General features: G+C 44.2%; 1 protein-coding gene and 1 long non-coding RNA gene across 3 annotated transcripts; both read right to left on the reverse strand.

Moving 5' to 3' along the window:
* Positions 1 to 170: 170 nt before the first annotated feature.
* On the reverse strand, positions 171 to 24,345 carry ubr3 (ubiquitin protein ligase E3 component n-recognin 3). 2 transcript variants are annotated; one of them, XM_061287949.1, is made up of 40 exons: positions 23,842 to 24,345; positions 18,576 to 18,715; positions 18,161 to 18,313; positions 17,926 to 18,066; positions 17,762 to 17,802; positions 17,438 to 17,504; positions 17,244 to 17,374; positions 16,948 to 17,176; positions 16,690 to 16,869; positions 16,258 to 16,391; positions 16,098 to 16,184; positions 15,948 to 16,013; positions 15,759 to 15,848; positions 15,535 to 15,663; positions 15,406 to 15,458; positions 15,195 to 15,328; positions 14,960 to 15,045; positions 14,746 to 14,887; positions 14,448 to 14,544; positions 13,677 to 13,818; positions 13,481 to 13,585; positions 13,226 to 13,396; positions 13,116 to 13,148; positions 11,923 to 12,368; positions 11,186 to 11,274; positions 9,997 to 10,146; positions 9,758 to 9,891; positions 9,464 to 9,574; positions 9,077 to 9,277; positions 8,867 to 9,003; positions 8,333 to 8,418; positions 6,826 to 6,931; positions 5,657 to 5,757; positions 4,803 to 4,927; positions 3,591 to 3,695; positions 3,322 to 3,447; positions 3,004 to 3,183; positions 2,693 to 2,902; positions 2,474 to 2,613; positions 171 to 1,948 (listed from the first exon to the last, which is right to left on the reverse strand). In XM_061287949.1, exons 1-40 carry the CDS (start codon positions 24,273 to 24,275, stop codon positions 1,831 to 1,833), a joined length of 5,550 nt encoding a protein of 1,849 aa, XP_061143933.1. In that variant the 5' UTR covers positions 24,276 to 24,345; the 3' UTR covers positions 171 to 1,830. The 2 variants fall into 2 exon arrangements, with proteins under 2 accessions (XP_061143933.1, XP_061143934.1); XM_061287950.1 differs by lacking the exon at positions 13,116 to 13,148.
* On the reverse strand, positions 21,479 to 22,235 carry LOC133160262 (uncharacterized). Its single transcript, XR_009715850.1, has 2 exons — positions 22,096 to 22,235; positions 21,479 to 21,952 (listed from the first exon to the last, which is right to left on the reverse strand). It is a non-coding gene; the product is annotated as an uncharacterized LOC133160262 (long non-coding RNA).
* Positions 24,346 to 24,385: the final 40 nt, after the last annotated feature.

Genomic DNA, 24,385 nt, shown 5'->3' on the forward strand with positions numbered 1-24,385 from the left:
CATCCAGAAAATGCACAAGTCACATGGTAGAAGAATTTGTTTGAGGCAAAAACCACGCACACAAACAAACACGCACACTAACAACAGAATGGAGTAACTAATTATTCAAATCGGTCATTCTGCTTGAAGAAAACCTAACACCACCGAAAGTGAAACCAAAGGACACAAAGTCGTGTGCTTATATTTTATTCACATATATTACATGTTGCATTTAATGTCCAAGTTGTACTTTCTGGCCAAAATCAGAAAGTTTGATTCTGCACCTACAGTAATGTACTGTATTGTCTCTTCAATCATACACACGAGAGCTTTCCATCACAATTTACACTCATTGACTATTTGCTGGGGGCCATTTACAAAGTGGGTACTGCAAACGTGATGACAAAGTGGTAAACATAAAAGCAGCATGCGTGACTTCTGCAAGTTTTACTTTTTTTAATTCAAGTGTCAACTTAAACCAAAGAAAAAAAATAACGGCAGCACGTTTGATGCCAGTAATACCGGCGCTTACTTTATCCTCACTCTGATCAAATCGTCTCACAGGCACGACTGGATGAACTTACTCTACTCACAAAAAAAAAGATTGAAAAGAAGCTAAGACACTTCAAGAATAGCGGCTCAAAAGATGTCATGCACAGTGTAAAGTGATGAGTCTCCCAATTATTTTTTTTTTTTAAAAAGCCAAAATATAATGTTGGAATGAAACGACAAATCACAACTTTTCCGATTGACTTGATTTACAATGTTCTGGCTTATTTGGTAGAATTTTTAGTCACAGCTTTCAGTAAGTAAACAACTCGAACTGAAGTTGCTAAACTGTCTTTTATATCAATTCATAGTTTGCCCTCATTTTAGCATACGTTTTTTTGGTATAATACATCTGATATTGTTGATTGTTTATTCTTTGTTAAAAAAATACACGGGAAGGGGACCATGAAAAAAATATTAAACTGCAACACTATTGAGGGGCAAAAAAAACAACAACAAAGCGCAATGATATGGTTTTGTTGAGCTTATTCTCCACACGTACCCAGAAAAAAAGAAAAAAAGAAAAAAAGCAGAGCTCAGGCAAGACTTCAGTGAGTGTAATAACGTGGCCGCGTGTGAGTCTTAACCAACATTCCCAGCGACCCAAGTAAAACCTCAATGCGCAACCTTCACAAAAAAGTTAAAATTACTTGAACAATGAGCAGCAGCATTTATTTAAATATCTAAAACTTCCAACAGCCCCCCCAAAAAAAGAAAAAGAAAATTCCTGAGGATGGATTGCAACTAGACCCACAAAAAGAGTTGTTTTTTTTTTTTCTCTTTTGCAAGAAAACGCCATAGTGTGTTGATGTCATATAGTAATAATGCGTCTGCACCCGTCAGGAGCTTGAAACCCACACCAGAACTGGGATTAAAAAGGGATATTCATTATCATCATCAAAAACGGTGCATTATTGCAAGGATAATCATCATATATATGTTTATATAGTATATCCAAATAAATACCAAAGCCTTCTACAGCCTACTCCAAACATCTCTGGGAAAAGTTGTGCATTTTTTTTTTTTTTTTGAATTTCATGTGTCCGAATCCTTTTTTTCCCCTCTGTTGATAGCGACATGATAAAATAATAAAACGCACACACGTGTTAATCCTTCGGGCTCGTGATTGTACGCCAAACTTCACGCAAATTGAGGTCATGGCACCGACACTAGTGGAAGATTTTGAGTGGAGTCAAACATGGCAGACACTCGGGCAAAAAAAAAAAAAAAAAGACACAAATTGCAAATAGACTTCTTCTTTGTGACGGGCTGCAGTTTTTAAGTGGGGGTGGGTTGTTTTGTTTAGAGTCCATTATAGTGAGGCCCCCAACGCTTATTGATGTGATCAAAGGTGTGTGAAACCCACTGCTGCTCCAACACTCGATATCGCTCTTCACACAAAAAGAGAGGTTTTCCACGGCTGAGAGAGAGAAAGAAAATAGGGAGGGAAGACAAGGGTGAGCTCTGCAGGGACTGAAGTATGTTGTTTTTTTTTAACTATTAAAATCTATCAAATTTAACCCATTGGGATGAACGAAAACGCCACTAATTTGTTTAAGCCCCCCTAAAAATATGCAAATATGTTTTTATTTGGGGCTCGGACAACACCGACATCAGCATTTTCTTTAGGTCATCCGGTAAATTGATATCCTGTCTTATTTTTTAACGTATTACACATTCCCGATAAAAAAACGATAACATTTCATTGTTAGCAATACGCTAGTATTATTACGCTAGTATTATTATTACGCTAGTATTATACTGCCCCCTTGTGGCATGCCACTGGGCACTGAAGCATGAAATAATGATCTGCAAACTTTGTTGTTTTTCTTCTTACGGGGTAGGAACAAATTGGAATTTTCATTCATTTCAATAAGGACGCGGTGCAAGGCTTCATTTCAATCTCCATTCTAAGCTAACTGTCAGCAGTGTGCGCGCGCAGTACCGTAAATCCCGATCCTCCTCTCCGTGGGCATCGAGGTAAACGGAACCCCAGAGACAAAAGCGATGTCCACGGATGATGATGATGACCGAGGCGTTAATCAGTAGAAAGATGCCCGTAGCAGCGCCACAGTGTTGGGAGTGCTACGCAACGAGAAGCATTACGTCAACACCGACGACGTGGAGCTGCCATTTCAAAAGGGGTAACGCTCGAGTGACTCACCAAAACACATTCACAGATACCCTGCTGCTTGCAGCAAACCCCTTTGAGACAAACAAAGGCGCCGCAGACGAGACAGAGCGCGGGGTCCTTTGGCACCTTTTTACAAACAGTGCAGGATTTCCTGTGGTAGTACTGGAAGATGATATTGTAGTTGTCAGGCAGCTGGAGGAGGCGGGGCGGTGCCCACTGAGGATCCTGAACTAGCAAGGTCTTCACATGAGACAAATGAGAGAAAACATTTAGCTAGCCTCACATTTTGCACAAGCATTTGTTTTCGTTCTAGGTTGAGACAGAAGTCCAAGGTTGATTACCAGCGCTTGCTCTGCCTGCACCTGAGGGAGCCTTTTGACCTCACCACACCACTGCGTGACCAAGTCGAAAGCGCCGACCGCCCACTCCAGACACGAGGCACTGTTCACAGGATTTGAAGCCACGGAGGCTGCAGGTGTGAGCCCCAAGCACATGGCCAGGGACGAGAACTCTTCCTGCTCCTGGCAATGTCAAAAGAATAGAGTCAGAAAAAAAGTATGACAATGAAATTTCTGTGGTGTTTTGACCACACAATAATCTCATCACTGTTGATTACAACTAATTTAGGAAAAAAAATGGCGTCACTAAGGACTACTCACCAAGCAGCCAGTGAGGTTGTCCCCGTAAAGATGATGCTGCAGAAGGCAGGCGAGGCGAAGGAAGGGCAGGCAGTACTGCTGGAGGCTGAACTCCACAGACTGCGGGGACCACACGCTGGAGCTCAGCTGCAGAGGGGACGGACGGCGACAGTCGATCAATAACCAGATGACAGATTAATGATAATATATCTTGATAAATATCTCGGAGTGAGATATTTGTCAAATCACTGTAATGTATTGTTTGGCGGGAAATGCGTGCAGGAACTCACCATGATGTCTTCCGTGTTGGCTGCATAGAGACTGTCGCATTTGGACAACTCGCTGATAACGTGACCGAGCAACGCCTCAAAAGATGTGTCTGCATTTGCACGGGCCTAAAAAAAACAAAAAAAAACATCAATGAAATCTTGATCTTATCAACACACAGCTTTGACTGCTTGGAAGAAATAAATCAATAATGTGAATCTAATCTACAAAATAAGCGAATTCCTCATAATAGTTGTACTATGTTCATCTTGTTTTCAATTGTCAATTATTTTACTGGTTCTTTTATCACAAACAAATTATTTAGGTTTCATTACTTGACATGTTTCGGCTATCACTTCCGCCTACTCTGATGAACATGTCAGGTAATGAAACCTAAATAATTTGTTTGTGATAAAAGAACCAGTAAAATAATAAACAAGTTCCTCTTTGACAACGTTCACTTATAGCGGATTGACTAAAGAAAAAATTCTTCTATAGGAATGGACTAACTTGAAAGTAGATCAAGTACTAAAACGTGATGGAAACGACGACAGTGTCTACTTGATTCATTTCTCAAATGACTCCTTCAATAGGCGAGTCATTATACTGTGACGGATCCAGACAAAGCTTGCATGGCGGCCTAAAGTGTTCTCACACCTAATGGGGCGTAAAGCCAGAAAAAATGAAAAATTCAAACTTGGTTAGCGGCTAACCTGACGTCCACTGTGAAAATTCAACTGCATTTACATCATGCTTAGTGTCAGATGTCAACGATTGTCCACAACAGTACTGAATGTGTGTTTCAAAATAAAATTTGCATTGCTGGGCAGGTTGGTTTGTATAAAGGAAGCGCTGCAATCATTCATCACGCGCAAGGTATCGCATCGGATGTCCTTTGTTCAAGATTTATACAAGCCAGTCCGAGCCTTGTCTACGTCATTTTCGTGATTGTTTAGTAGTGAGATTCCAAACGTAGATCAAAGACACATGCAAAGTTCGCTTTTGACATTCGAGCCAGCCGTTCACCAATTCCAATTTAATTGGGTGAAGACAAATAGTCAATTAATGCAACACTCTCCAGCAGTCACGCTATTCAAGATAATGAAGATCGATATCGTTGCCTGTGGAACGCGCATAAATGAAACGGAAAAGGGCTTCATTTACGGACATGGTGCTTGCGAGCGCATACAGAGCACAAAAACAAAAAAAGAGATCATTTATGGCTGGCCTTTGACCTTTTTGGCTGCGCCAGTCGAACACCAGGCCTGCCTTTCTTCCGGCCTCAGCTTGCTTGAGAGCGCCGCCAGCGCCTGGATGAACTGCAGGTTGTAGAGCATCTTCACCACACAGGTAAAATGTTCTGCAGGGGGCGAGAGAGTTAAATAAAACGTGACAAGGCGCATATACAAAATTGGGGTTTGTTTATGAAATACCAACAAGATATAACAACACTGATGTATAATAAAAGTACAGATTACGAGGCCATTATGTTTTTCGCTTCCTGATTAGCTCATTGTCATGTAATCGGATCATTTATTGTGTTTGTTAGTCACTCAATTGTAAATCATTACACTCCCCCCCCCCCCGAGGTGTAGGTAATTTTACAGACGAACTCCAGTTTGAATAATCCCGATTTCTATGTAGCGAGAGTCTGCCTTGTCCTTGAAAGCAGTCAATCAAATTGAGGCAGTAATAAAATGAGTCATTAAACATGAGTGCAGCTTGACAGCAAGCTCTTTAGGTGGCCGATGAAGGAGATACTGCGACAAGCTTGAGAAGAAGGACACGCCGACCCAAAACCACCCTTGAAAAGCAATTTTTTCCCTCTGTACTTGTGTGTTTGCTTTTGTCCTTCACTAAATATTAAAAAAACTCGCCTATCTGCTGTTTTTGTGCTCAAGCTAAAACACAATCACCTTCTATTTGCATTTTTGCGCCAAGCGACTATGTAGGATTTGAGGGAAGGAGCTTCATTTGGTCAGGTTGAATGTAAACAAACGACTGTTGCCGGCATCTATTGGCAATCGCGAGTCTTTTTGGTTTGCAATTAACCTTAAAAAAAAAAAAAGGACAAAATCAGAAAGTGTACCTTTTCGCAGGGGCTGCGGCATCGTGAGCACAAAGATAATCAGCAGGGATGGAACATCTCGAAACAGCATGGGTACTTCGGGTCTTTCCTCATCAAAACCACTGCAAAACAAAATGTTGTCATGTTTCTTTTTTACCCCAGCATTAAAGATGACGGGGGTTTTTTTTTCCCCTTGACAAAAAAAAAACAACGTCATCAAACAAAAGTGTTTGCCTAATGCATTCCTTGTACAGTTTTGTTGTGTGCCATTTCCAATCAAGCGTCCTTTTTTTTCCTGTTGACAATTAAACTCTGCACTCTTGAGAGGCCTCTGGAGATTTGAATGAGAGGGACTGCACTTAAGGTATAATACCCTCCATTACCACAGCACTCAGCGGTTATTTCCACAGTGCATTGATGGAAAGCCTTTATGGATGCAGCTCTCGAGCACGGTGCACAGTATGTGTTTTTTTTTCTTCCTCAATTCTTTCCTCTCCCACTGATCAAATAAAAAGGGCTAAAATGCATCTCTCTCTTTGTCCTATTTAGCAAGCCTGGTTCATCTCGAGGCCCCCCTCAGGGCGTCAATGACACAGCTCGCCCCCAAAACCTCGACAAAGTATTTTTAAGCGGCAAATGGCCCCTGTGAGAATACGGCGTGCCTGCGAGCAATTTTAGCATAACAAGTGTGAAAGCAGCATGAGGGGAGGAGCAGCTCTCGCTTTGCAACATATTTTGTGAACATGATAATAATGCACTGCCGCACATCTGTGACTAAAGACGGAAAAGATAGCAAGACAGGGTCTTGTGGTTTTTTTTTTTTTGCTTAGTGCATTACAGAACGAGGGCACAATTGGGGTCTGTACTGAAGTGCTGTGCTGGTGGAGAACAGGCGGCAGCGGCGCACTGAATTAGACAGGGGTCGTTTCACTCTCTGTGGAGTGCCCGGTAATTTGCCAGATGTAGCAATTATAGCGGTAGCTATGGAAACCCTACATGGTCCACTTTCTGTATTTAGCTTCTCTTTTGTGCGACGGAAAATCTGTTGGGGGCAGGAGAGCTGGTGGTTTAAGAAAGGTCCTTTGATTGCTTGATGATGTCAGGGAGCAATGTAGCAGGGATGGAAGAGGCAGTGATTTGCTTCCCCCCCCCCCCCGGAAAAATCTTTTTTACAAAAGAACATTGCTCACTCTGTCTCTCTGCTTTGTGTAAATTGAGTCAGTTTCGTCCAGGGGTTGTAAGCTGAATCAATGCTGTACAGACGCATGTGCATGGCTAACACATGAAACAGCTGATCTGAAATAGAAATAGAAACAGCGTTATTTTTACCTCGTCAGAAATATTTCCTAAATTGTGTTCACATGGCTCAGAATAACAAAACTAATTTATGACTGTCATGTAGCAGAGAGCAGGGGGCCTAATTTGTCATTATGGGACGCTAGTAAATTGAACTAGCAGTTATAATAAAAAAGTACAGGTCGGTTTGAAAACAAGTCCATTACTCTGACTTTTATAAGTAATTTATCAGGTGCACAACTCATGGCCTATCTTTTTTATGCCTTTCACAGGAAAGTATGTGACTAGACTGCAGAAAATTCAACAGTCGGACTTTTGTAGAGGCCCAATAATTGGAGCAACACTGCCCCCTAAAGGAGCATTTAGGCACAGCGAAAGAAACTACACGTTTTTTCCCCCTTCTCATGACAAGAATTAAATTGATACTCAAAATTGGAAAAGCAATGTTTTGTGGAGCATGAAATCAAGAAGACTGCAATTTTCAGATTAAATCAAACAAACAAAAAGCATACAAGAGCATCGTCGCACATCAATAAAGCTGTTAACTTGAATGCACTTTCTACATAGGCTACAAGGCATCATTGGAGCGTACCAGCCGTTCACCTGCAAATCAGTTCCGTCAAGAAGAGGGAAGTGAACACTAATGCATAGCGAGTGAGGGAATTTATCTGCTTGGTTAATGTCGCTCAGAGCCTCAGACACGGCTCCACGGTGAAGCTCCTTGCAGCCACTCGGGGACGACAGGCCATTTGTCTGCGGGAGCCTCAACTTTGACAGGTTCATTTCCAAACTAAAAATAGTGTGTGTGTGCGACGCAGCCTTTCATCTGCCCGCATCACTTTCAACATCCACACATTTATCTACGCGTTCATTCACAATTGATTGAAGTTCCATATTTAAGTCATGACTATGTATGGTTGTAGTGATAGCCCAGCTTTTTTTTTCTTTTTAGATTCAGCCCAAGATCACTTCTACCTTCTATGTTAGATGCTTTTTGTCAACCATGACACCTGGGCCATCAGTAGTAAGATAGCATCTATCGTTGTTTGGGTTCTTTTTATGGCTCAGGAATGACACGGATGGATGAGTTGGAGCTTGCAATCTGACAACTTGTAATAGAGGACAAAATGTACACTCATAGAATTCAGAATTTTATCCCAGGAAAATAGTCTGGTCTGACTTCCTCTGAATTATTCAAACGGGAATTACTGGCCACCCCCCAACCAATCATAACTAATCAATATTAAGTAGGTAGCATGTCAGAAGAATGTACAGAAATTGATTTGATTGTATATATTTCCTACGATCATTATTTTTTCATTTTAATGGGAAGCCAACGTGTAAAACTTCATCCTGCATGTCATTCTAATAAAATGGAAGAAGGTGTGACTAAATACTTACTGAGACAAGAGCGCTTGGCGGCCGCACTGGCACCACCGCAACACAAGTTGCCTCCCCGGTACACCAGTTCTAATTCCAGGTTGGTCCTGCGGAGGCACAATTTAAAAGAATCGCATATATACTCAACCTTTAACAGTCCATACATAGTTAACATCGATGGGAGCTACAAAAATAAACGTCATCCGTCTCCCACGAGCCATTTCTATGGGCCAGCAAAGTGGGGGCCAATTCTTGAGTTTGCTAAGAGAGTGTGTGTGTGTGTGTGTGTGGGGGGGGGGGGCAATTTCAGCTAGATAATGCAGCCACAACAGAGCTCCATCTGGCTTTTGCTGATAAGAGCACCCTTGTGACAGAGGAATTTTCCCCTCTTCAGGCAATTTGCGCTGTTCATTGAACTTCAGAGAGTCAGGGTGAAGGGCTGAGGGGAAATCGTAGCAGTAGGTGAGCAAGAGGTTTTGGAATACAACAGGGTACCTAAGGCCATTCAAAAAGTGTTATGTCGTGTAGGTCACAGGAGTCCAATGTGACTCTTACCTTGCCAAGGAGTACATGAAGAGGAAATCATTGTCAGGGGATCCAGGGTTCTTGCCATAGTCCATGTACTTCTTCTGGGTCGTGTTCTTAATATCTTTGATGACCAACTCCATCTCTTTACTCAAGTTGGACTCCATCTAGTGATGAATCCGAATTAGCACAACACCACCATGAGCGGTTCAAGGTCAACCACGTGTGTATATTACTTACTGGGAAAAGGCCTAATTTGTCTTGAAGAGCTTCCACTTCCTTTATTAGAACAATGGTCTTTTTGTTTGTGGGAGTGTGCCACGCGCCGGCCTCGGAGCTTCGTCCCGGTCGACACGGAAGGACGCTGTTGGCGAATTGACGACAGAGCGGGCAGGTGAACTCACCCTTGTCGACAGAGAATCCTTGTAGGACCTGATCATTCTAAAAAAGGGAAAAAAATGAATGACCTAGCGGCAAATCAAGCGTTCATTAAAAGTCATGGCTTCGCTATCTAATCGATGGCATGATTAATGATGCTAAATGCAAATCGATTCTGTTCCCATCAATCAGCTAAACAAATGGACATATATCATCATCACGTTATAAGGACGAGCACATTGACTTTACCCTCAGAGATTCCATGTATGACTTGTGGCAATCGATATGCAAAGTGTGTCCGCAGGTCTGCACGTAGACGCCCCCGTCCCAACCGATGGACACCGACTGCAGGCAGGAGCTCTGCAGCATCGAAAGAGGGGGAGAAAAAAAAGATCACATCCATCAACCTGATGAACGTCAGTCATATTAATAACTTCAAAAATAAAACTAATGCATGCTCGAAATTGAGTTAGACTCTAAAAGCATTGCGAGTGCTTTTTAGACAATTCCCTCCTCGTCTGGCTGATTTTCAGGGTCACCTACATCCTTGAAGAACCGCTGTAAGAGGGAAAGTCGGACGTCATGAGCCACGGCACACGTGTCGGCGGAGTAAATGCGCTCTTCGTCACTGGTTGGGAGATTCTTTGCCTCTGCGTTCTTGCAGCGATGTCCAAGCACTGAAAGACATTTTCCGAAGGCTTATTAATTATGCTTTGGACAATTCAAAATGTTGACTCAACTTTACACTGGGAGGAAATTGTTGTAAAAATATGCAGCTGTACCCGACGAGGCCTGCAGGAGAACAACGAGGCCAGTGGGTCTGTCTTCGGTGGAGGGTCCACTCTGTCCACAGATCACGCAGTCATAAAGAACTTCGGACTCCAACACCTCAGACGTTCCCAGGTCCATGCCCGCCTCCGTTTCTGGTGATTCTGGCACAAATCAAATTATTCAAAGAATAAATATCATACAATAGGCATATTTGTGCTTCAGCTCACAATGATGATCCTCATCTTTACCTTTCTGCACTCACTAGATGTCCCCCGATGCAACAAATAATTACTCCATTATAAACACATTTTACCTGACTGGACATTCGATTTTCTAAATGAGGTTTAAATGTTAAGAACTGCGTTTACCGGTAAATATTGAGCATAAATGTCACCTTGTGTTGATTTATGACTCTTGGGGAGAATAGAAGTTAGCAAAAGGTCACTGTGGCAGCTTTTTGCCGCAGGCTGCCTCAGTGCTTGTGCTCATACGCTGAAGGTGAAATGACAAGGCAACACAAATTGTATTTTTCCCAGCACCAAGGCTGCGTAACCTCCAGAGTGTACAAGTGTTGTTTGTGCGATAGATTGAATACGTCTCTATATTGAGCTTGTTCAAAGTGCTTGTGTGGTTAATGGAATTACTATTCGGTTCTGTAGTTGGCCGACTCCCCTTCAACTTGAAGGCTGCAAAAGTTGAAGGCCGCAATGCACCAAAGTGTTCAGATAACCGAACATTAGAGACAAACCCAAAAAAAAAAAAGGCTTAATAAACCTGAATCACTAATACTATGCAAAAAACAATGCCCACTGAAATTTTGTATTGTATTCATCTGGGCGACACATTGTTGCAAGGACGCAGCACAGTGGGCTTCAAATAAAATCACAGCTCAGCAGGAAGTGTACACAGAGGTCACAATAGTCCGCCGTCTAGTCGCGGCAGTCATTCTTCATTCACTAAACATACTGTGTCAGAGGGGTCCTGGGAGTCCAGCCCACTATTAGCACAAACATCCCCTGTGCCCTCCACCGCCAGCCTCCCGTGACAGAATTCAATTCTCCGTTTGGGCTAACAGGCCACAAGCTCACCCTCACCTAAGAACATCTCTAGAGGCCCCAGTGTTGCAACTCTAAGGTAATAATGTGTTTAGAAAGGTCTTGTATACATCATTTGTGGGGACCTGGCAGAAATTTTTCTTACCAACATCCATAGCTGTCTCCATGAAACTCTTCTGTCTGGAGGCAAATTCGGCAAGCAGCTTCTGTTGCCTCTCTCGAGCCCTCTGACGCCTGAGAAGAAAATATTAGGAACTAATGCATTGCTCTTATGTGTAAAGTAATGCAAGAATTTACCTCAAGTTCAAAAAGCACATTAGCAGTATGTCTCCAAAGTATCAAATTGACACTTTGAGGACACGCATTTTGTCAAACTAATGATTGCGTGCAGATGTGGTTGTTTTGAAAGTGCTCTAGAAATAAAGTTGAGATGGATTAAGATCCGGGCTGTGAACTCCCAAGCTTACTTGAAATTAAATCTCTCATTTGGGGACATAAAAACCACTGACAGCTCAATCACTTTTCCTGATGGCTTAATGAGTGGCTCCTCATTTTCACTTGGGGATTAACGCGCTGCTACCTGATGGTTTTATTTTACAAGTCTTCATCATTATTGGGGAAACTAAATTCATGGAATTTGTATCAGTGTTGGATACAGTGCATATTTCACAATATAAATATATCAAGTGTCTTAATGGACCTGATTTTTTTTTTTTTTTTATAGTACATAACTATTCTGCAAAGCCACTTGATTATAGTGTAAAATAGTCCCTTCTCCCTCTGGGGAGAGCCAAGTGAAGGCCGATAAAGTGCAGTGTTGAATAAATAGCAAATCACATTAATGGATATCAATTTGAGGAGGTGGAGGAAAAACAGTGTTACCTTTCTTCTTTGTCCATGGCTTTCTTGTCTGTTGGACTGTTCTTTTTTGGTGGCACAGGAGGACACACCTTTCCGCAAATGTCTTGGATGCTCCGCTTGATTTGGCAGCTGCGCGTGGCCGCCTTGGTGAGGATCCGCTCGATGGCCGTAATGCCATCGCCGTGAGCGTGACGGCTGGTGTCCATATTATCTAACCAGGATTCCGACAGCGAGTTCTGCTTGGACGACAGCTTCTGGTGCAGCTTGACCAGGAGGGAGAGCATGCTCTCCCTTATCTCCAGGATCTCAGTCACCAGCTGCGGGGGCGTACCTGGCGGCACCCAGCGAGTGGACGAACTTTTAGGCCTGACGACCAGGCTGGCCTCCGAACTGCTGCGGTTGATGATCTCCTGGAACTTCCTTCGGCGCTCTGCTACCAGGCTGAACACCTGAGCTTCCCGCAGGTTCTGTTATGACAGGAGTAGATATTGTTATTTTGTTATTTTTATTTATCCTATATTGATTGATTTATTTACTATTTATTTATTTACTTACTATTTGGTATTTATATTTTATTGATTAATTTATTTGGAGAAACTATAACATTAAATTTTTGCTAAAAGATTTTATGGGACTATTTTTGAGATACAACGTGCGCATCACAACACAAACTATACAAAGAGAGTAAAGACTACTTCCTATTCCACCTGCACTTGGGTGCGCCGCTAAATCACTATCCCTCAGCCTGACAACGATAATAGACCAATGGACTGAGATGGATTGGAAGGATTCTAGTCAAATAAGTGCATTGCACATAAAATGTCAAATTAAATAACCATTATAAAAACTCGGCCAACATTTCTTTATCAGCCTTGCCGATAGTGCTCCAGACAGAGCCATTACCCGGGGAGTCATCGTGAAGTGCCCTACCCATCTGAAGGATTGCCACGACCCGACCTGACAAAAGGACCCGCGCCGCACCGTTAAATAAACATACATCATATCCCCCGGACACGGCAACATCAATCAAACTGACATGCAGTTAAAAAGTGTTTACCCAAACCTGTATTACACACATAATTAGTTTCAGCAGGGGAACTGCTGAAGCGTGGCACCATACAAACACCAAAGCACACCCGGGAAGACCAAACACACTCGCAAAGATTTTTTATATATATTTTTTTTTAAATCAGCAAAGGGGTGCAAACCGCTACCTCTCTCCAATTGGCTGAAAGACGCCTGGAGTTCTGCGAAGTGAGGACATCACAGTGAACCAAGAGACTGAGATCGCAAGTTGTCTGACGGAAGCTGTTCAGTCCTTTACCTGGCCGTAGGAAGTCGCTTCCGAGCTGGTGCTGGGCGGAGCCTCGCGCTTCACTTCGGGCGCCGTCTCGGGAACTCGAACTCTCACAAAGTTGATGACGTGGTGCAGGTTGGAGATGAGGTTGGTGCCGGGGAACCAACTGTCATGACAGTGCTCTTCAATGCAAGGCTCCTGAGAACATGAAAAAAAATTAAAATACACATTTGGTCTGCTGTCTGTTGACATTGAATTGCCATCATTGTTACTAACCCTTACCTCATCTTCTTTGTTATCTTGAACCTGATTGTCCAAGCCCAGCTCAATTAGGTAAAGCACCATGCACAGCACGTGTTCAGACATATTCTGATGATCCATCCATATCTAAAACAAAAATACAAAAGTACCTGTTTTGTCAGAAATAATAGCTACGCAACATTGAAGTACTAACCGTCAAAAGGAGTAATGATCTTACCTTGTAAAGCAGAGTGAATATCACAATGTGCAGGGTCTTGCAGTGCAATAGTTTGATCAGGCCTTTGTAGCACGGGTGCAAGGGCGTCCTCTCCTTGTAAGGAGGCCACGGGTTGCCCGTGTGAATGCCTGACTGCTTTAAACTGGGTGGTGTAAATCCCACAGAGAAGGAGAGAGTTACTGACATGGCCATAACGATGTGTAAGCTATCAAAATATGGTGATAAACATGACAAATATTCATTGATAATAGATAAATGTTGTAAAGTGTAATATTTAAAGTCATCCAATATTGGGTTGCCAAGCAGCAACTCCCCCTCAAAAAAAGTGGCGACAAAATGCAATTAACTATCGGCGATCCATCCGAACTTTCAATTACATCTCCACCCAAAGGAGAAGCATTATACAAAGGTTATCTTTCCCCAATCCAAATTGCGTTGGGTCGTAATGGTATTGCCATTTGTTCCAATAGCATGAAGAAGGTGAACGCAGAGGATTTGTCTTCACCGCAACTGACACATTTGTTTCAGGACCGCAACCAAACAAGGGAGATTTCCTCAATTCTATTACAATTTTGCCTGAAATATGGATTTTCCCCCGACAGCTATTTAATTGGAAGCAATTCTAGTAGCCAATGGACATGACCTTTCTTATCATGTCCCTCCATGAACACTAACAGATGGATGACCCGACAACACTGAAGAGGATAGCATGTGTTTGGTTTGCAAGAGAAGACTATCAAATTATTTGCGCAGATGTCGAGTTCAACTTACAATGCTGAATACCGGTCCATTGCGGATTGCACGTCGCGTCGGTACACAGTTCTGAGAACAACCATGATGGGGTCAAACTCATTCTCCCACACTTCAGCTGTTTGAGGGGAAAAAAAAAATGTGCCGTGTTTCCATTATTACTAGTTCTGCTTATGCGAGTGGAGTAAGACTGCCACCAAGTGGTCGGATGATAAAACTGCACATTGTTTCAATAGTAAACTGAATTTTAATCGACTGTGAAACATTGCACAGATTAATTATTTGATCATCATGACTTTACTTTAATAGCGCAGCCTACCTTTGGGCGTGTACATGCCCTGCTGCATGGAACCTCCGGGCTCAAACACCGGTGCTTTGAAATCGGCCACGGCAGAGAGCATCTCCTCAAAACTGCAGCTCCCTGGCACGATGCCACTCTTCGGATTGGGATTCTCGGGAATCTGAGAAAACGCGCTTAAGGAACATCTTGTAAGCTTTCACGTGGCGTCTCTTGAAATTGATTGAAAGGATACAAGGTCCAACAGTGAGCTGTGGGTGCGATCATTCATACACAGCTGCGAGACCATCTCAGCCCGAAGGATCTCGTCGTCCGTCATCCCTGATGGCGAGAGTGAGGAGACGTGGCATTCGAATTCATGAAATCAACTGCGTCATCAGACTTTTCTTTCTCAGCAGCCATCAGAAGGTCATAATTTACCACGAGAGTGGCGCTGTCAGCATTGTGACATTCTTTGTTGGGCCACTTACCTAAATGAATGCGAAGGCTCGTCAGGATGACTAAGAAGGTCAAAGCGCCTTCCAGCATCGGTCTTTCCTGTTCGGAATCTAACACGGCGTTCTGATGCTGAGACGCCATAGTTAAAAGATCGACCACTTTGAACCTGTGGATGGCAACGATAATTCTTCTAACCATTCTGTAATATGACAGAAGCAGAAAAATGCGATGATTGGAACGCACCTTTCAAAAACACTGGAGATAAAGTAGTCAGGATCGAGTCTTGACGCGCAAACCTGCAAAAAAAGCGGATGAGAATCTACATGTGACGTCACGCATATAGGAGAAAAATGTCCGATGTTTACTCCCAACCTGTAGCAGATAGATGTCGGGGTCGATCATGGAGTTACAAAAGTGTGACTGCACGTAGGTCATAGCTTGTCCTTTAATCTGCAAGCCGTTTCTGACCCACATGTTGCTGTGGATCTCTGACAGACATGCCTACAAGCAAAAGTTGCAAGTCATATTATTAGGACTCATCCGAGGTCATCGACTCCTTGCAGAACCGCAAGAAGAAGACGCCAAACATGCGCTACCTGAATCTGCAACGGATGCACCATGATCTTCATCAGCATCTCTTGGTCAGGGAGGAGGCTGTCCAGGTCCAGGCCTTGGCACTTCACAGCCTGGAAATTATTCAAATAAACCACATTATGAGCCACTTATTACCCAAGCATAAAAATGTGGGGCTTAGCGGTCACGCATTCTGCTGCAGTTGAACATACCTTACTCAGGAACATGGCGTAGTAGCGATGGAGCGGCAAGTGAAATGTCACTTGATTTGGCAAAGGCTGCAAGAGAAACACAAGCCGTGAGAAACCTGGAGAGAGAAACGCTCGTCTGCCTTCCAAAAGCTGAGCCTTCTTAAACTTCACCTCGTCGTTGAAGCTGATGGCATCGAACCAGATCTGAAGTGTCTCCAAACAGTAGCGTACCACAGTTTTAGTATACTCCTGAGTCTCCTGAGGACACACGTGTTCAGTAAGTTCACCTTGGAGCGTCGAGTCCAAGTGTGACAACACGGCCAGAACTTACTTTAACTTTGCAGTGCGTCAAAAGTCCCCACATGGGTTGCGCGCAGGCCTCCAGCTCGGCCGCGAACGCCGCATAGTATGTCTGAGATTCGAATTCCACATGCTCGTTCAACTCCCGCTTATTCAGGTTCATTCCTGTCAAGGCAGAAAATGACAAAGTTTAAACAGAGGCCACCTGCTTGATTACATTTGTTTTGCATCTTGACCGTGTTTGCAGGAAACGGGCCTACGACGTTAGCAGCACGACCGAGGACATAACCCCAGCAAGAAGACACTCGAGAGTTATTTATAGCGCCGTGACTGCACATGGCAAGCGAGCGGCATAAAACACAATTCTAATTCGGTGACACGGGCTCAAGATGCGTCAGGGGTCACCAACAATCGTTGCAACAAAACAAATGACACGTGTTGGAGGGTACAACTAAGGACGTACCTTGGAAAAAAGACACAAAGCTCATCCACAGCATCAACAAGGAATGGTCTTCAAGGAACTTTTTGGCAACACTTTGGTGTGATAAGATGTTGATAAAATCACTAACTAAGGGCCAGTATGTGTTATTCTTCAACAGAGCCTCGCTGCAGTTCACCACAACATGGCGACTGTTTTCTTCATCTGGAAAAAAAAAAAAAGGAAGTATAATTCAAACCAATGAAGGCCCGGACATTGTGAGTTTTCAAATTGAGTAGTTACCCTGAAGTTCACTTTTAATAAGGCAACTCTCCATCATGTAAAGGAGGACAGTGACCATGATGTCCAGCAGCTGACACTCCTCGGTCACATGACGAGCCAGTTCCTCGTTGCTGAACAATTGCACGCTGATATGTACAATACGGTTGGACATGGTGTCTGACTCGTGGCTTTTCATCAGGGTTTTCATGATGAATGCGTAATGCTGAACAAACGTTTTGGTAAAAGTGATCTGCCCAAAACAAAAACAACATGAGTTACATTGCTGCAAAACAACAAGATGATAAACTGTTACTTACCTTGTAATCTTGATCCGGCAACATGTTCAGCAAGAAGGTGACCTTCTTCTGAGGAAACTCATATTTGATTGTCCAAAACAGGAGCTCCTCCAAAAAACATTTATGCTTCAAACATTCAATGATAGACAAGTCTGAGGGCAAAAATACGCATAATAAGAAGAGCAGTTGACAAATGTGTATTTTCTTCATATTACCTTTTGTACTGCTACTCAGCTTGACCCTCTTTCTCTTGCCGACAGATTGTCCAGCGTCTTGATCCTCCTGCGAATGCGGGGGAAGAAAATACACTCTGAATAAAAGTCAGTGCAATTTGATCATTTGGATAATTTGGAATAAATAATAAAAACTAAAAATAAACTTTACAGTGGAACCATTAAAGGCAAGTTTGATGGATAATAATGTTCACAAAAGATCCCTGCGCAGTTAATTGAGATTTTATTATAGCGACAATTTGACCCTTATGAAGATCAATTTAGATGATCCATTGTAACATTTGAAAACAGGATTTTTGTACAAACCTCTTTGCTCGACTCATCTGGGCTCCCCGGTGCTGCGGATCCTAAAAGTGAAAGTTTAGCATAGCTAGTTCATGAAGACTGTAAAGTCAACGACTCAAGAAATAATATTTGATTTAAAAGTCTGATAGGGAAAGGCAACAATGTGATGAAGAAGAAAATCTCACCAAGTAGGGCGTCAGCTCCTCCTTCCGCCCCGGCTTCACCTGTACTTTGGGCCTTGTCCTCCACAGACACCAAGCCAGAATTCCTCAACGCTGCCAGATACTTCTCGTAGTTCTTTTTAGCAAACAAATTGTCTGCTTGGCCTGAAGCAGCGGTGTCAAAAGAAAAGAGGACTTAGTCATCAGCTGTGTAAAGTGCTTGCTTTAATGTCATAGCAAAACCGCATCGAGCAGTTACCCATGCTCAACTCCTTGAATGTTTGCTGATTGGTCAAAATCTTGGTTAGTACAGTCCGCATTGCTCCGCCCATTTTGGTGAGCTCTTCCAGGAAGGAGATTTGAGGCTCCAGCTGCTGAAGAACCTTTTGTAGATCTCTCTCAGTTGAGCTGTCTGGTGCGGGGGAGATAAAAAAATAAATTAAAAAAAATTAAAAAAAAGAGCGAGAGTTAAGACGCTCAGCTCTTTGTAAACATGATACCGGATGTAAACAAGATCTTGCGCAATATATCTATATCTGCATTTAATATGTAATAAGATACTAGAGCACAGCAATCATAGCTTGGTTCAGAACTCGGAGACTTCACTTCTGTTGCGTGACTGGGTGATATAAAATGTTTTATTTAACTAGTGATAACTAATAGCTTGTCCTTACCTGCTTCTGTATAACCATCCCTCAAATACTGTATGACAGACAGGATAAAGCGAGGGAGGACCAACTCTGACATCATCAGAAGATCTCTGGGAATCGACGGGATGTTTTCTCCTGTTCTCAACCGATGCCGTCTGCAAAACCTGTTTTTTTTTGTTTTTTTTTAAAACAAAGACATTCTGTTGCAAATGGCTACCTTTGAGAGCAGCCAAAAATATGTGCCTCTTTTAAAGCCACTTCAAAGAGACAAGTCTCCAGGCATTTTTTGTCAATTCATTCACTGAAAAGTCAAATTCAAGATGTTTAGTTCCATTTTAAAAAGCAATATTCAAATGAAGAATATGTTGGATTTTCCCATAATGTCGGATAGGCCCCTAACAGTACAACATAACATTTAGATAGTATATTTTTTTAAATCTGAAAACTAACAACACTTGTTTTAAAGTGTAGCACTGTCTCATCGGAAAGAGCAGGTGCAGATTTTATGCAATCGTTGTTTTACAATGAGGCAACATCATTCTCCTAAATGCGATCCAAGTTGCTTGAGCTCGCTGGACTATTATCACTCCAACAAGCCAGCCACAAGCGAGACTTGCTAAGATTTTCCAACGCCCCCGCCGCGTTCGACGACGACGCCGCCGCGGTCGACGACGACGCCGCCGCGGTCGACGACGCCGCGTTCGACGACGCCGAGTTCGACGACGACGACGCCGAGTTCGACGACGGCGCCGGGTTCGACGACGGCGCCGAGTTCGACGACGACGCCGAGTTCGACGACGACGCCGAGTTCGACGACGCCCAGACAGGACGACGAACGTAACCCGACCGGCCAGCCAGCTGCTCACCTGCTCCGGACCACCGGTGCAATAACCATGAAGACCAAATGTGCTAATTGTGCTCGTGGAGTAACCACAAAGTCGAAGGCCGTCCAGTGCAGTCTGTGCGACGGATGGATTCACATCGCCTGCTGCGGTATTGAGAAGGCGGAATATGAATGCCTACGGATGGTAACCTCCTCGGCTGTGAACTTCCTCTGTGACCACTGTCAGTGTGTATTTAGCGATATGCGCGTAAAGTCAGGACTTCCACCACTCACTCCCCAAAACGCTCCCGTAACTCAAGTTTTGCGCTCTGCAGACTGCTCCCCGGTTCGGGTCACCTTTCCTATCTCATCCTGCTCTACGACAACGCCATTGACAAAGTGTAACTCAGAGCCCGATATCTCCACCCTGACAGCACCCACAGTCCTAAAACAGCCTGCTCCAAAGGCAACCTACGCCGCTGTTGCTGCAAGCCCAGATCCCGACGCGCCCAAAGATGATTTTATTCTTGTACGGAACAAGAAACATAAACCAAAAGCTCCGAATGTCAGCGCTCAGATGCAAACTGTCTTAGACAAACTCTCAGCGCTACAAAAGCAGGTGACTGATTACTCCAAGCATCAGGCAGCCGAAAACTGCAGAGCCAACCCGTCTATTCCACCTCGTGAAAGATGTTTGATAATTGTGAATGCCCCGGAATCCCCGAAAGAATCTTCGGCCGAGAGAATTGTTGACGATCAAACATTTCTCCAACGTATGGTGTCACTCATGTTTGACGAAGGTGAAGAAGGGATACACGTTATCTCAGCTTACAGGCTTGGACGCAAATCGGAGGACTGCTCAAAAACGCGCCCGCTGAAACTCGTACTTAACAACGAAGCGGAATGCCACCGCGTTCTCAAAAGAACCTTTCGCCTGAAAGGTGAAAAGTTCTATGTGCTACGTGACCTATCGCCGGAGGATCGGATCAAAATGAAAGATGCAGTCACTGAACTTCGTACTCGCCGTGCAGCCGGTGAAACTGACCTACGCATTGTGGATTTTCGCGTTGTTCAGAAGAGGACCAGAGAGACCTGGAGACCGATTACCTTTATCCCGAAGCATTAACATCGCCTTTGGGATTAAGGGTGATCACGGCCAACGTTAGAAGCATTCGTAACAAACTAGATGACATTGAACTCCTTGTAGAGGAACAACATCCTGACCTGCTTGCTTTCACGGAAACGTGGTTAACCCCAGAGATCGCTGATTCTGAGATCCAGCTGCCAGGTTACCTCCTAACCCGGTCCGATCGTCCTGAACACCGAACTGGTGGCGGTGTCATCCTTTACTGGAAAGCGGAACTTCGTGTCCACTCGATAGAAACCAACTGCGATGCTGACAACGGAATCGAAACCCTATGGTGCCGCGTCAACAATGGACGCAAATCAGTTACGGTTGGCGTCATCTATAGAAGCCCGTCTGCTCAAGGAACTGAGCTGCTAGATCAACTTCGATGTCATGGGAGAGGCAGAGACTGTCTGATTGTCGGTGACCTTAATGCGCCCGCTATTGAATGGAACAGCCTCCACTGTAACCTAGATCAAGGAACTTTCGATGCCCAACTGCTTGATACAATCCTCGACTGCAATTTGACCCAGCATGTCATGTCTCCAACCCGTATGTTTTCTGGTCAAACCTCAAACATCCTTGATCTTGTTTTAACAGCGTCCCCAACTGACATCGACAAATTGCAATGTTCGCTGCCAATCGGGAGAAGTGATCACTGTACAATTTCCTTTTACTGGAGCGGGTGTGCACCAATTAACGATTCTGGTAGACCCCATCGAAATTATTGGCGTATAAATCAACCCACTCTTCAGGAAGCTGCTGCTCAAACAGACTGGAGTATCCCGTCTCATCTCGAACTCGAAGATGCCTGGACCATGTTTCGTTCCAAACTTGAACTTCTTGTGGAGGAGCATGTGCCAATTTCTCGGAAACGAGCCTTCACCAAAGGTCCTCCTTGGTTTGATGGTGAACTAAGACTCCTGCTGAAAAGTCGTCGTAAACTATGGGATCGATTCAAACTGTCTCAATCTCCCGTGGACTATGATCGCTACAAAATAGTTCGAAATCGGTGCACACAAATGAAGCGGGAAAAACGAACCGAATATGAACTGCATCTGGCGGAGTCATCCAAGACTTCCCCAAAGCTCCTGTTCGCTTATTTGAAAAGAAGGACCAAGGCAGGAAGTGGCATACCTCCCCTTCGTTCCCCGGGTTCTGAGGATCTCCTTCTCCAGGATGCCGAAAAAGCTGAATCACTCGGCTCACAATACGCCTCTGTGTATACCGTCGAGCCGCAGATCCTGGATTCCCAAACTCCAGTTCCTGACTCAGGCTTCCATCACCTTGTATTTGAGCGAGAATCTGTTATAAAAGCACTTCTGGAGTTACGGCAGAACTCCTCTCCTGGACCAGATGAGATGCACCCAGCTTTCCTCAGAACTATTGTCGAGCATATTGCAGAACCCGTCCGACACATATTCCAGCTTTCATTGGAAACCGGACGTCTACCTGTCGATTGGAAAATTGGCACAGTCAAACCAATCTTCAAGGGAGGAGCTCGCCATGATCCGACAAATTACAGACCCATATGTCTGACCTCGATTGTTTGTAAGGTCATGGAAAAACTACTAAAGCGGGCTCTACAAAATCACCTGAACAAGCTTGACGTGCTAACTGCTGCTCAGCATGGTTTCCAGGAAGGACGTTCCTGTGTATCGAATCTCCTAGTAGCCAGAGAGAAGTGGGTAGCTGCCGTCGACGCTGGTAAATGCCTTGATGTCATTTTCGTGGACTTCAGCAAAGCCTTTGACAGAGTACCTCACATGCGTCTCCTGCTTAAACTCCAAAGGGTTGGCGTAACTGGGAAGATCTTATCCTGGATTGCTGACTTTCTGGAAGGACGTTATATGCGAGTGAAAGTCAACGACGCATACTCAGCGCCTGTGCTTATGTCTAGTGGAGTGCCACAAGGATCGGTCCTTGGACCCGAACTCTTCAAACTCTACGTCAACGATCTCCCGCAAGAACTGAACATTCAGTGTTTACTGTACGCGGATGATTTGAAACTTTGGGCTGAAGTTACTAGCGTCGAGGATGCTGACCGTTTCCAAGACGTGTTAGATAGGCTCCATTGTTGGACAGAAAAATGGCTGCTTCCAGTAAACCATGCCAAATGTTCAGTGCTCTCCATGGGAACTCAGAATCCACTCAGGGCGTACCATATTGGAGGATATCTCCTTAAAAACACCACAAGTGAGAAGGACCTTGGTGTCATAGTGTCGTCAGACCTAAAGACTAGTCTTGACACCACGAAGAAGGTCACCGCTGCCACCAGGATGTTTGGATCCATCCGACGGTCGTTTGCCCGTATGACTCCTGCGATTTTCAGACCCCTGTTTATTTCTCACGTGCGTCCCATTCTTGAGTACGGACTGCCTGCAGTATTCCCATTGACCAAGTACGAAACCGATATGCTGGAGCGTGTTCAACGTCGCGGTACGAAAACAGTCGCAAAACTTCACCAGCTTTCCTACGAAGATCGACTGGAACAGTTGAATCTCTTCTCTCTGGCCTACCGTCGTCACCGAGGAGATTTGATATATACCCGGCGCATTCTCCGAGGCGAACTTGGTGAAGACCTGAGGGAGTATTTCATCTTAAATAATGATACTTCGACACGTGGTCACAGTTTGAAGCTATACAAACCGAGGAGGTTACGCATCCATGGCGACGCTACTCTCTCTACCCGTGTAGTTAATAGCTGGAACCGCCTACCCGAATCATGTATCACAGCCCAGTCAGAGGAAAGTTTCAAGAGAAGTATTGACGCAGTGTTTACAGACTGAATGGTGAAACTGCCGACCGCGGTATCGGTACCGACTTTTTTCCGACATTTTAACCGCGGCTTGGTAGCATCCCTTCAACGTCCGGGAAGTGAAGGAGCTGACAAGGGACTCTTCCCTCTGCTTTCTACCTTTCAATGAATCAATGAATGAAAACCATGCCTCCACAATTGGACGTTTTGTGTTTGTTAGTTTATCGGTTCTCCAATTATCCAACTATGTCTAAATGACCATATAACTAACTATAAGCTAGAATGATTACGTTCAAGTTACTAAGTGATGTTCACCATGGATGGATTCTGAAATTGCCCAATCAATGCTAACTAACATTGTCTCGCCCATTACAGACAGGAAAAGGGAAAGCTAAACTGTAATAATCAATGTGGATTTGTCGTCATTAGAAATGAAGTATCTCACCAAATGACACAAAGGTTATATTCGTAGGTGACGACATTTCAATAAGAACAAGAAGCTCCCTTCCAAAGAGCACCTGTCACTGGCTAGCTTAGCTTAGCATCTTTTAGCCTAGCATGGCTAGTCGAAAACTTGGCTTACCCACTCTCGCGCATGACATTACTGTCTCCACAATCACAGGCCCCGCCAGCCTGGCTCCGGAACATGTTGAAGTCATGACTCGTATGGTCTCCGTTGTTGAAGCACTCGGCGCACAGTGACATGCAGGGGGAGATTCCACAGGTCCGGCATCGATACGCCACGAAATTGGCCGTCCAGACCAAGCCGCACAGGGTGGCGTTGTCATAAGAGCGGACCGTTTTGCAGAACTCCTCGAATGCTTCGCCTCCTGCAATTAGACATTTACACCAGTCAAGCGCTTCGGTGTCCGTGGCTGGTTTTTCGGGGTTTAGCACGTCATCCAGGAGCTCGTGAATTTGTCGGAGCGCAGCACTGTTGTCAGTCCGCTTTAAGTCTGCCTTCAGGTGAGCGGCAGTAGCTTTCTTATCCCGGCGTAACAGCGACGCCGCCATCATTCGCTGGCTTGTTGTCCACAAATTTATTTTTGTTGTCTTGCGTCCATGTTCTCGCGCGTTCTCGCGATACTTTCCGCCGTTAGTGTTCGTCGTTTTATTTATTTTTTATA

The sequence above is a fragment of the Syngnathus typhle genome, linkage group LG9, assembly GCF_033458585.1.
Source record: "Syngnathus typhle isolate RoL2023-S1 ecotype Sweden linkage group LG9, RoL_Styp_1.0, whole genome shotgun sequence".
In the NCBI taxonomy this organism is placed as follows: Eukaryota; Metazoa; Chordata; class Actinopteri; order Syngnathiformes; family Syngnathidae; genus Syngnathus; species Syngnathus typhle.